Source organism: Mus caroli, chromosome 6, assembly GCF_900094665.2.
Source record: "Mus caroli chromosome 6, CAROLI_EIJ_v1.1, whole genome shotgun sequence".
NCBI classification, from domain to species: Eukaryota; Metazoa; Chordata; class Mammalia; order Rodentia; family Muridae; genus Mus; species Mus caroli.
In genome coordinates, this window is record NC_034575.1 from 35182351 (window position 1) to 35195920 (window position 13570).

At 39.6% G+C, this 13570-nt stretch overlaps 1 protein-coding gene across 5 annotated transcripts; it reads right to left on the reverse strand.

Moving 5' to 3' along the window:
* Positions 1 to 684: 684 nt before the first annotated feature.
* Positions 685 to 13086, reverse strand: Clec5a (C-type lectin domain containing 5A). 5 transcript variants are annotated; one of them, XM_021165655.1, is made up of 7 exons: positions 12920 to 13084; positions 12425 to 12523; positions 11657 to 11731; positions 8450 to 8509; positions 8014 to 8150; positions 5191 to 5297; positions 685 to 3895 (listed from the first exon to the last, which is right to left on the reverse strand). In XM_021165655.1, the coding sequence occupies exons 2-7, from the start codon at positions 12501 to 12503 to the stop codon at positions 3781 to 3783; spliced, it is 573 nt and encodes a 190-aa protein (XP_021021314.1). In that variant the 5' UTR covers positions 12504 to 12523; positions 12920 to 13084; the 3' UTR covers positions 685 to 3780. The 5 variants fall into 5 exon arrangements, with proteins under 5 accessions (XP_021021314.1, XP_021021318.1, XP_021021315.1 ...); XM_021165659.1 differs by lacking the exon at positions 11657 to 11731 and having other exon boundaries at positions 2530 to 3895; positions 5191 to 5294; positions 12920 to 13073; XM_021165656.2 differs by lacking the exon at positions 12920 to 13084 and having other exon boundaries at positions 3167 to 3895; positions 11669 to 11731; positions 12425 to 12503.
* Positions 13087 to 13570: the final 484 nt, after the last annotated feature.

A 13570-nucleotide genomic window follows, 5' to 3' on the forward strand; every position in this document is an offset into this window, starting at 1 on the left:
GGGTCTAGCTTTTCAGGTGTGTTGGGGTACCCAGGACTGGCTGAGGTGGGAGTGCTGGGTTCTGATGATGGTGAGTGGTCTTGGTTTCTGTTAGTACGATTCTTATGTTGCCTTTCACCATCTGGTAATCTCTGGAGTCAGTTGTTATAGTTGTCTCTGGTTAGAGCTTGTTCCTTTTGTGATTCTGTTAGCCTGTACCAGCAGACCTGGGAGACTAGCTCTCTCTTGAGTTTCAGAGGTTAGAGCACTCTCTGCAGGCAAGCTCTTCTCTTGCAGAGAAGGTCCACAGATATCTGTTGTTCAGATTTGCCTCCTGGCAGAAGACGAAGACCCGAATAGGGCCTGTCCCAGAAGCTGTTAGCTTCTGTAGTCCACACTTTCACCTGTGCAGACTAGTTTTGGCGGGATCCGGGAAGGAAGAAGGCTCCCGCAGATGCTCTGGCAAAGCCCTCCCGGGTGGCGTGGATACCTCTCCTCTGGCAGGGTAGGTGCCCGAATGTCTCTATTTTATAAAGTTCTAATTCTGTCATGTTTTTTGGCTTGAGTGGTGGATAAATGCTTAAAATATATTCACTACTGGAAGTGTAAAATTTAATGGAAAGTCACACAGCTTCCAGTTCAAATGTCATTTCTAATTATATATAAATTCATTTATTTGTATAGACTTTTGGTCTGGTTGATTTTGGTGTGTGATGTTTTTATTTATATGCAAAGTTTTTTATATGCAACCTTTTCATAATAAAATTTACTAAAAAAGAACCCCACACCAGAAAAAAAACAACAACAACAAAACAAAACAAAACAAAAACCCAAAACAAAGGAAGGACACTAAAACTTATTGCTAGAAAGGTAGCATAGTATGTAGAATGTGCTGAGTTTCATCTTTAGCATGTCTTAAGACACAATTATGGAGGTATTTCTAGACTTTTACAAAGAGGCTGAGAGCTCAAGGCTATTAACAAAAAAAGATGTGTTGATATGACCATATCCTTTTCTTACATCTTAAATTAAAATGTCCAATATGAAGAAAAACATAATTCTCAGCAGAAGAGGTTACTCAAAGTACAAGAAAGATGATAAAGAATGGAGATGAAATACAAATCAAAATAACCGTGGGAACACATTAGCATAAAGCAAGGCAGTTAGGTAACAGTTCATATTGGCAAGGGTATAGAAAATATTAGAGTCCATACATATTCCTGATGGGAAAGTGCAATGGTTCAGTAGCTTTTGAAGACAGAAAGTTCTTTAAATAATGTATCGGATAACAAGACAAATTAGCAGTCTCACTCCTAAGTGTATGCTTGAGAAACGGATGTTTGTAATAGTTATAATAGTTGACAGGTACAAAGCTAAAATACTGATCATCCATTGAAGGAATAAGCAGATGAAATAGTATTCATCCATAGAATGAAGTACAGATTGTGATAACAAGCTTTGTACCACTGTAACACATACCTGAGATACATAACTTATCAAAAGGTTTTAGAGATTTCTATCCCTAATTAGTTGACCACACTTTATGTTAAACGCATGCAATAGAGGACAAACACTCCTGGCTTGGGAGCAAAATGAAAGGGCAGAGGATAGTACTGTCCTCAGAGAGAGCACACTCTCAGGGACCTAAATCAACTCCAGGAGTTTAAGGGCTCTACCACATTCCAATATCACAATCCTAGGGAATGAGCCTTTGATCTATCAGGGACACTCAAGATATAGACTGGGACACTGCGATATGCTGAAATTCATGGGTGAATCTTGAAAATCTTATTCTAAACAGAGGAAGTAGTAAAGAAGGACATACATTGTATGATTCTATTCATATGACAGCCAGCATAAAGAACTCTGTAGAGACGGGAAGTAGATCAGGATTTGTTTTTTAGGTGATGGCTGTAAACTACTGTGAATGCACCAAACCTATTGAGCTGTACATTTCAAATGGGTAATTAGTGGCTATTCCTGGTTGTCAAAAATTTTTGGACATGTTACTCATATTCTAATGAAGCTATAAAGACTATACCTAGTGGGCCTGATGTGTAAGGGAAAGTATCTTAGAACTTAGGTCAAAACTCCAACCCAAAGTCTTATTAATCCCATCTTAAAACTCATATCACTGCTCCCTAACAAAGGCCACATTTATTTACCCTTCACGAGTCCCTTCCCCAGTAATTGAAACAATATACACAGAGTCCCTGAATATTCTTTTTCTCATGCCAGCCCCTGTGCAGGCTTCTTTAAGAACATGTACATGAGTAACTTCTCATCTTGTGGGAGATTCAGACTTCAACCACAGAAATCACTAGATGTCCTCATTTCCTGACCCCAGGAGTCTGCAACTCTTCTGTCATAATATAGGAAGTGTGGCAATGAAAGTTCCCCTTTCTCAAAAAGAACCAAGATTTCCCTTCTGTTGTCTGAGTTATGGGTCTGACCTCTGGTTAGAACACAATTGCTTCTCCCTACCATAGATTCTGCCCACCTTGTCCCAGCTTTGATGTATTAAGACTATCAGAGAACACATAGCTCATTGGGTACAAATGCAATTCCAGTATCTACTAGATCATTTCTGATGACCTTCTTCAAGCAGGTTTAAATAGGTAGTACATTGTCCTATTAAAATATAAATCTGCTAATACACCAAATATGAAACCTAGAAACTATAAAAATAACTTAGTATTGTAATAACAGAATTTACAATTTATTTTGACTAGTAATGCATGTACATATTACTATTAGTTGAAAATAATGAATTGATTATTGGATGGTTTTAATTCCTTTAGCTTTCTATAGGCTTCTCTGTAGTTTAATTTTTGCTACTTAAAATAACCAGCACATCTCTTTTCTCCTATACTTTATGCAGCTTGTACCTTCTTGAGATAACAGCCAAGGCATCCAAAAAGTTTTCAACCTCATTCCTGCCTTTCTTTCCTTGTGATCAAATTAACCTCTGCTTCATCTCTCATGGTGTCCATTTGTCCCCAATTTTGCCTTTTCTCTTCTAATGAAAAGGTATTATATATGTTACAATAGACTTTTATCCAAAACCTGAAAAAAATTTAGCTTGAGTGTTTTTCCTGGCTCCTCCTGTCGCTTTTTCTCCTGCCCATCATTCCTTTCCCCCTCCTTCCCACTTCTCCTTTCTTCCTATCTCTTTCCTTCTCCTCCTTGCTTATCTCTGTCCTATTCAGAACTTTCTTCATTCCCTCAATATTTGTTCAGTTCCAAGTCGAGCTGTAGAGGTCCTTCCCCCAATTCAGAAGGACCTCTGCTTCTAAGATGGTGTATGGGAATGGGAGTCTTTCTGGAATGGGGGAGGTTGTGAAGCCAAGTTTATAATCTTCTGCCCGTAGTGCTTCCTAACAGTTCTCATATCTGTTCCATGAGCAGTTACTCCTCAGTGGCGTGGGCATGTTCTCTAAGGATCAAATAGTTCTGACAACAGACAAAACCCTACTGATTAGTTAAAAGGCTCAGCTCTACAGAAACAGACTGCATTTCCATATTGATTTCATCTCCAGAAACCTGGCTCTGTCTGGAGATAAGTAGAATCCAGTCCCCTCTCACAGGAAGTGTGGTCTTAGGGAATACTTGGTCAGAAAGGGAGTTTTACTATGTGAAGATGTTTGTGGAGTAACAAATTGACTTTGAGGATTCATTAGGGAACTCCACCTATGGAAGATGGGCACAGTCTTTGATGCTCTATATTTCCTGGGCTGGTTTCAGTCACAACTAATATCCTTTGCTGGCTCTGTAAAAATTCACTCTTGTAGAGATCTATGATCATTTGGCATTCATTTCGCAGATCCAGCGATAGCTGACTTCACATGATGCAGCATCATATGTCTTCGTCAGACCTATAGTGACACAGTTGAAGTTCTGATCCTGATTGGTAACACTAAATGAAAAGAGAAAGCTTGGTTAGGCTTCTGGTTTCTATTCTGATTTTAACTGTTTGTGACGTGAGGTTCTCATGGGAACTGTGCATGGAGGGAATGCAGTTTCATGAAACCACACACCCTCCTCCTTGGCACTGAGTCTTTCATCCCAACTTAAATCCCTGCTTTTCAATACACAGTCACCAATCCAGCCACACACCCACTGCTTTCTTTCAACTCTCCTGTGAACATTCACAGATTCCAAGTATCTAGGTCTCACTTGCTCATATTAGGTTGAAAATATCCCATGTACTGTCACCCTAATCATATTTTAGTACTGGATGCATGTTTATAACAGGGAGATCCAAGGCAGGGCAGGAGGAGAGGGATTTTTTAAATCCTTTCCTGGATTTGAACTGGTTCTAGGAAAAACTTGGTGAAGTTAACTGTTGGCATTCCTATACTCCCTTTCTGTCATTCAGATCCTTTTGGGCTGACTGCAAAGCCTCATTTCATGAAAAAGTAGCATGCTATTTGGAATCAAGGGACTGTAGAATCAAATGATGGCTCTGCTCTGTTGGTATATGAAACTCAACACATTTCTAACACATTCTCACACTCAGTGCAACAGCTTGGGACTAATGAAAGCTTTCTACATGGCTTCCCAGTGAACACACTAAGAGGTAATTCATGCTTAGCACAGCACAGCACAGTGCCTGATGGAGAGTAGATACTGAGTAGATATTAATTTTCCTCCCCCTGTAAGGAAATCCATTTACAGGTTGGAGACCTAGCTTGGACCTTGTTTGACTCATTATTTCCATATGAATACTGGAATATTACATCCTCCTGCAAACTTTGACTCTGTGGAGTGATGCCTTGAAGGGCTCTTGAGGGTTATAGGTTCAACTTTGAGTCACAGATAAGGCTTAGGCACATAATAACCTTTTTTTTTAATGAAGGAGCTATATCTGGGGAAATGACATGACAAATAGCTTAATGGTCTATGAACTATCATATGAGGTACAGTAGCAGCTTTAATGTATGATAATATATTAATATAATATATAATTTAATATAATTATAACATTATAATATGTTAATACAATAATATATAATATATCATTATAATATAAAATATTATATATAAATAGAATATAAAAAGAATAAAAGTTAAATAGCAAAGAAATGGGTTGGAAGCAACTAGAAAAGTAGAACAGAGTCCTGTCTAAGTCTCTGAACTATCAGCTATCTCAGCTATCTCAGGTTTTGTCTTATGTAAATATCTTCAGAGAAATGCAGGCTGTTCACGTACTTGCCATTGAACACAGAGTTGTTGATCCAGCGCCACTTTTTCTCTCCAGGCTGACGTACCAAACCAATAAAGTAATTCTCAATACCAGCTATGTCCTGAAGATACTTCTAGAAATTAAAAAAAGAAGTCCATCAGTGAGCTCTTCACCTCTGCATCCCGAGCTGGTGGTCAATGGTTGATCTGTTTCTGCGAATCAGGAAGGCAGCCACGGATTAGACGCCGGCTGATGCTGACATTTGCCATTAATCCCTGAGAAGTTCTGCGACTTTGTAGGATATCTGGACCAAACACAGAGTACCTAGCTTCTGGTGCAGAAACTAATGTTAAGGATGAAGAACTTACATTATTGATAAATACCCTGGTGATGTCAGTATTGTTTTCTGAAGTCAAGCAGAAGGAATGGGAAAGGAAAACACCACAGTCAAAAACAGGTCATTTCACATACACATTTTATGTCTGGCATGATTCTCTTTGTAGGATTTTCATCAAATCTAGAAAATTTCACACTCCCAATTAAGTTATATCAAGTGAACAAAAATGTATTGAGAGTTATAGCAAAGCATCAACGATGTGATCTTTTTCTGTAGTCAATATGCAGAGGAGGCTGGGCAGAGTAGTGTGGTGGGAGTTGGGTACACCAAAACTTAAATGGAGAGTAGAGAAAATGGAGGGCTCAAGTTTTCTCGTTCTTTCTTCTTTTCACCCTCTGTTTTCTCCCCCATTCTCTGATTCTCTCTTGCTACCTAAAAAATCTTGCTTTTCCACTTGAGTGCTTCATCCTAGAGAATTTGTGGGATTCTGATTGCTGACCTTGGTCATCTGTTCAGGGACAGCCTTCCTGAAAATTCTGCCCCATCAGAGGATGATTTTTTTTTTTTTTTTTGGAGAGAGGGATAGAGGAGAAAAATATGAATAGTGTATAGTCTAGTACCTAGCATCTAACCAATGGTAAAGGTTTGAAGAAGAGACAACTATAAATTGATGAATATAATGTTCTAATGTTTATATATATGATCTTTGTCAGATAGCTTATTTTGGTGGAGAAGGTATATCAGTTGGTGAAGCATCTGCTGTCTAAGTGTGACTACTTGAGGTCAGATTCCTTGAACTCATGGGAAATCCCAGGGATGCAATGAACATCTGTAATCCCAGCTCTCCTATGACAAGATGAGAGGCAGAAACAGGAAGAAGACTGGGTGAAGCTAACCTCGCTATGTACTGGTGAATAATAAGCCACCCTGACTCAAGGAAGATTGAAGGTGAGGCTGTGGCACATGTGTGCCCACATGAACACACACACACACACACACACACACACACAACCATTTCTTTTCTCTAATTTCCTCATTGCATATGCATAAAATATGCATGATAATATGTTTCATGGCTATCACAAAGTAAAAGGATACAATAAACAGAGTGCTACATAGTATTAGTCTATTTTCATTATCACAAAGGTAAAATGCAAACTTTTATCTTTTTTTTTTTTTTTTTTTTTTTTTTTTTAGAGGATACTAGGAGATGGTTTTATTATACTGCTAGAATAGTACCTTAAAAATCCAGTTTCAAGTAGTCATCTCTCAACACTTGGAGTAACTCTAAATGAACTCAGTATGTTTTACACACACACACACACACACACACACACACACACACACACACGAACAATAGTAAATCTTCTTAGAAAAAATGTAATGAAGTAACTGTCACGGCTGTCCTCCTGAGACAGAACTAAAACCTTTAGTAGAATGAGTCCAACAGTCTCTAGTATTCTGTTGCATTTTATCAATGTTTATCAGTAAACAAGGTCAAAAGCAAATCTCTTTTACATGGGATCAGCTATATACTCTTATTATCTTGCCTCAAAGCTTTCACTTCTCATAATCTAGCAAACTTTTATCTTATTTTTTGTTTTTCACATTACTAATTATATTAACATATTTTTCTTATGTACAATGAAATGATACATTAATATCTTAGTAACTCATATCTTTCTTTTTTACTATATACATTAGCATCTCACAAAATATTCTGTAATTTTTCAGTAACTTATGTTTTATTATATTTGACATTCATTCATTTACTCATTTTTGTGTTAGTGTATTTTGTGAGCTTATATGTATATATTTATTTGTACAATCATACATGTGGCACTTTTGGAGGTTAGAGAACCAATTGTGGGAGCTGGTTCTCTCTGAGATCATGTAAGTCTCAGAGATTGAACTCAGTTTATCAGGTCCAGTGGCAGGAAAGTTTATCTGCTAAGCCATCTTAGCAGGTTCATATGTCATGTATGTATGTATGTATGTATGTATGTATGTATGTATGTATTTTATTTATTTTATACATATATATGTGCTCACATTTGAGTGGCACAGTCTTTCTGTGGAGACCAGAGGACAATTTATGAGAGTTACTCCTTTCCTTGTATTATGTGAATCTCAGATCTCTGAGACTGAATTCAGGTCATCAGGCTTGGTAGCACAGGACTTTACCCACTGAGCTATCCTCATGGTCCTTAAGCTGCTTCTTCAGATCTTTGGCCAATTCTTGCACTTCAAATGTCCTGGTACATCCCTAGAGTATGAGCCTGATGCTTGGTTTATAGAGAAGACAACAAAAAAGATCTAGATTTCTAGTTTAAATGGAAATGAAGAACCTTCCAATCTCAGGTTTACAACAAGGACTGTGAACTTCCTAGCTAGGCACATCTTTACTCCTTAACCATCAACCTACCCTTACATCACCAAATTGTTCCATAGATTCCACCAACTGCAGCAAGTGTAGGGCAGACTATTTTCTTATAGCATCCTAATGCTTTACCAGTTTCTCTGGAGTGTTGACAATTGCCAGTGTGGATCCTTGTGTTGCACAATAATCCATGCTGTCTTTCCAAGGTGATTCGGAGAAGGAGAAGAAAAAGCATTTTCCTTGGTGAAAATCCCAGTTTCTGGGACAGACTGGAGAGATAGGGGGAGGAGGGAGCAGAGACAGAGACAGAGAAGGAATACATGTGATTAGTGGTTTGGAGTGTGAGCACATTTCTTTGTAACTACATCATGATATAAATTCTTCCCAATTCTGGAAGAAATTTCATCACTCTAGTCTGCCTTCTTGTCCCTAACATAAAGGGAATGAAAGCTCTTCAGGGTACCTTTGCACAAAAGTCCCACAAGAAAGGAGGTGTTGGGAAAACCCCTTGAGAAGCCAGCTTATGACTACCAACTGGGTGGAATGAGCCCAGGATCATGCACTATACCTGTTCCATAGCTCCTTGTAGGCATGGTACTTTCATCATTTCTCCCAAAAATCTGTGAGACTGAAATGAAAAGAAATCCTGATGGTTACTATATATTGAACAACAGTCATTAGGCTGTGGGCTGCTGAATTTTGAGTATTTGTTTCTAAACACCCCTGATATTCTAGACAATCCAGAGGTGGAAAGAAAAACCACTATACTTGATGAAAACCCTATTTGGGGCGGGCAGATTTGAGATGGGAAGGTGCAGAAAGAAGGAGGGAAGAAGAGAAGAAGAAGCTGAAAGAGATACTATGGAGAGGAAAAGAGTCTTGGCTACTCTGAACTAGAATTGTCAAAAACACTGTCTTTGAAGCATCCACTTAACTGTAACCACAATCTATTATGTGTGGTACTCAAGTCCTACTATCTATCTATCTATCTATCTATCTATCTATCTATCTATCTATCTATCTATCTATCTATCTATCTACCTGTCCCTCCACCATTATGGTAGTAGCTGTGAAATGCTTAGGAGATTAATGAGAGAGAGACAGAGAGAGAGAGAGAGAGAGAAGCCCACCCAGGTAGGTTATTACTCCTTTCTTATATACAGGTTTGACACTGTTTTCAGAAGGCTGTTTGAAGCACCTTTTTTATTTTTTTTACCCAACAGAATATTTTTATTGATTATTTGTGAATTTTACATAATATGCTGTGATCACATTCACTTCCCAGTTCTCCCAGGCTCACTCTCATCCTCCCTTGTGACCTCTCCCAAGAAAAAGAAAGGGGGAGATAAATAATTCCAAGTCTATTTTTTTTGTTGCCCACATACTTTTACTCCCAGCTCCCCACAGCGGTTTGGCTGTTCCCTTTATTTCTGGAGTCCAAACCCTCTATGGGAGGCTATCATCCCGGGCAACCTTTAGGTGCTTTTCTCATAAATATTTCCTCAGCTCTATGGATGATAACTGAGTAAAGCAGATCCAGGATACAGAGAGTTGCAGCAGATAAGGAAATAGGTAACGGATCTAGAGATTCCTCTAAGAGTAGAAGTTCACTTTTTAAAATACAAACTGTGGAGATTAATGGCCCCTAAGGGGCTCCTTTCACTTGGATGCACCAGCTGTCTGAGCAGACAGTTTCAGTGGCTCCATAGGCTATTGAAATATCTGCTCAGGGGCCCTGGTTATTTGTTGTTTATGCTTAAGACTACTTTCATTTACCCAGATGCCAACTAGTCACTTAAACTCTTATTGTTAAAACAGGCATGAGCATTCATATTTTATTGTACTCCTTAGCTCTGAGACTTTGATATTATAATAGTCCATTTTTAAAATATTTTATTAGGTATTTTCTTCATTTACATTTCCAATGCTATCCCAAAAGTCCCCCATACCCTCCCCCCCACTCCCCTACCCACTCACTCCCACTTTTTGGCCCTGGCATTCCCCTGTACTGGGGCATATAAAGTTTGCATGTCCAATGGGCCTCTCTTTCTATTGATGGCCGACTAGGCCATCTTTTGATGCATATGCAGCTAGAGTCAAGAGCTCTGGGGTACTGGTTAGTTCATAATGTTGTTCCACCTATAGGGTTGCAGATCCCTTTAGCTCCTTGGGTACTTTCTCTAGCTCCTCCATTGGGGGCCCTGTGATCCATCCAATAGCTGACTGTGAGCATCCACTTCTCTGTTTGCTAGGCCCCAGCATAGTCTCACAAGAGACAGCTATATCTGGGTCCTTTCAGCAAAATCTTGTTAGTGTATGCAATGGTATCAGCGTTTGGAAGCTGATTATGGGATGGATCCCCGGATATGGCAGTCTCTAGATGGTCCATCCTTTCGTCACAGCTCTAAACTCTAAGTTAGAAATTTCTACTTTGGTCCTAAAGATGTCAATTGTAGCCCATGTCTTAAGAGGCAGTGGCAGGGAGTCCTTGCAGAAAGCTGCATGAAGAGTGGGCTTGGGGCTGGAGCGATGGCATAGTTCCCAGCATCCCCATGTTGGCTCACAACACCTGTAACTTTGGTTCCAGAGGATACAGTGTCCTGGCAGCCATAGGTAGCCCATGCACATGGTGCACATATATACATGAGGATAAATTATTCACACACATAAAAATGAACAAATCAAATAGAAGAGAGGTAGGACTAGAAATACCATGGCCTCTGTATGTGAAACATATGGCATTAATTTTTTTGTGTTATAAATGAGGCTTGATTACCAATCTGTTTTTATTCTTATCCCATGGTGAGTCTAGCATAATTTTTAGTTCACAAAATGATGCTTAGCCCTTTTTTTGTGGAACATGAATTCTTTTGTGTGTGTGTCTGTGTGTGAGCATGTCTGTGCATGTGTTTGTGTGTATGGATTGTATGTACATGTCTAAGTGGATGTATGTACATGTGTGTGAAGATGTGTTTACATTCGTGTGTGAGGGGACCACTGACTGACACTGGGTGCCTTCTTCAATCTTTGTCCATCTCATGTATTAAGACAGGATCTCTTTATGAAACTGGAGTTCATTAATTCAACTACACTGACGGGGCCAACGAGTACCAGGGATTCTCCCAGCTCTGTCTCCATCCACCAGTCTTGCTGTTACAGACACACATGGCAAAGACTTGACTTTTTCTTATGTGCTGGAGATATATGCTCAGGTCCTCATTCATGTATTCACTTTACCAGATGAACTATCTTCTAATGCTAGAATTTTGTTTCTTTTCTATTTTCCAGACAGGGTTTCTCTGTGTAGCCCTTGCTGGCCTAGAACTCACTCTTTAGACTAGGCTGGCCTCAAACTCAGAGATCTACCTGCCTTTGCCTCTTGAGTGCTGAGATTAAAGGTTTGGGCCACCACACCTGGATAGAATTTGGTTTGTAACAATTCCTTGTAAGAATCCATGAAATTCACTTACAATATATTATAGTAGTTCCACACGAATCATTCTCAAGCCCAGGAGGAAAACTGAGGATCATAAATTCCATACAGGGGTTGAGGTGGGTGTAGTTCAGTACTAGACTTTGTGCTTCCTATGAGCAACGTCCTGCATTTGATCCTTAGTACCAATAGAGGAAAAATCAGGAAGATACAGTGATCAATGAGTTTTCTGTTCATTTTCACACTTGTAAAGGAGAACAGGACCTTGGTGTAGCATCTGTATGCAAATTCATAGGAACTGTTAGAATTCAGGACATAGAGGCTGGATGCTAGAGAGATTACCATTTTGCACACTAGTGGTTCCGTAGCTCTCCGTGGGGACGAAGCCATCATTACTTTTGCCAAAAACCTGTGGGACTGCAAAGAAAACCAGCTAGTGGCTCAGCTCCAGTGTGGCTGCAAATGAAGGCAGCAAATGAGCCACAGGGGATGCCAGGAAACTGTGACCACAGGAGGAAGCACTGAGCTCTGCCTCCGTGGGGTGTGTGTATATTCACCCTTCTCTTACCTACTTGTGTATCTTTTCTGAGCCCGTTATAGTTATTACATGTTCACATTGGGTCATAAGGAAAATATCTCTTACCCAACTGCTGCAATTTACCCACATTTCCTTCCTCCATTTTTTCCTACTGGCTTCAGAACTAAATCTTTGACTACGAGGCTCCCTGTACTAATAAATTTATTGAGAAGAATTTATGTACAACACACACACACACACGAACACACCTCTCTGTTAAATCTTGCTCTTATAGTTAGCTCTTCATACAGCTTTATTGGGTTGAACTAGAACAGTAATTTTTAAAATTATAGCAACAATAAAAAGTCAGGCTAAATACTCCAGTTTAGATTATCCAGTAAAGCCTCTTATTTTTATAGTCAGTTGTGTGTCTCCATTGTAGATCATGGAACCTGATCCCATGTGTCTGCTAGAGTATGGGAAGACAATGTGGAAGAACTTGGGCACTGAACCTTTACACTCAATCTGGCATTCTGAGCAGAATAAAACAACAAAGATGCTGGGGTTGGGGGGGAGCTTCCACAAATACTCACAATACAGCAGAAAAAAGGTCATTCCAACAACTTTGATCACTACTACGATAAGCCCCGAGATGATCATGTGCCAGTTCATGATGATGGGGATTCAGGGATCTGTGAGGATGAGAGCAACATCATCAGAATATGGGGATGAAACTGCTGGCCTTAGTTAACCTTGAGTCTTTCTCAGAATACTCAGGGGAGAGCTGGAAGTCAGGAATTCCACTGACAGGTGAAAGGAGGTAACCCAAACATGTCCAGAACACCGATAGGAAACTGTTCTTCATAAATACTTTAGGATTAGGTCTTAACCTTGTTTCCATTTGTGGTTTCATAAATCCTGTCTACTGAGTAATTTCCCTACAATTCAAGAATATTTAGTCTTGAAATGACCCTTGCTCACAAGCTTATAGTCTCTGCAATGCTAATTTCACTTATAAAAGCTCCAGTCTCAAGTATGTCAGATGAACAAAGGGCAGGCAGACAGACAGACTGACAAGACTGACTTACCTGATCTCTTTCTGGAAGTCTGGGTTGGCATACAAATAGGAGTCTTTTTGATAAGGTATTCGGTGCAGAGAGCAGGGTTCCTTGTCTTCTGAATGTATGCTCCTGCTTGGGTAATGGGTAATGTCCTTGTTCACATCCTCTCTGTTTTAGTAGCATCTCCAAGCACATACTTCTTCCTGTTCAGTGCTCTTGTCAAAGGAGCAGGCGGGGCAAAAAGAGGAAGGGAACTTCTACTTCTGCAGGAGGAAGGTTCCTTTCAGGGGAAACTTTCTAGAGGGATTTGGAAAACCACATGCCTCAGCACAGACTTAGTCTTCATCTGTTAACTTTCTTTTGCTTGTAGCATGGGATTTGGCTCCTCAGTGTAGTATATAAATCTTTGCATACTCCTCTCATGACTGCTAAGTGCTCAGACATATGCTAGATATTCTCTTAGCCTGGGATATATGTGGTGGTTCTGTACCTCTCATTGGCACCTCTCAAATCTGTCCTGGTCTTATCTGCTGAACTGAAATTTTTTAAATATATTTTCTCTTTGGCGTCATATTTTCATCACATATTCACATGACACACCTTTGTTGATCTCTCTCTCTCTCTCTCTCTCTCTCTCTCTCTCTCTCTCTCTCTCTCTCTCATATATACAACAGACTC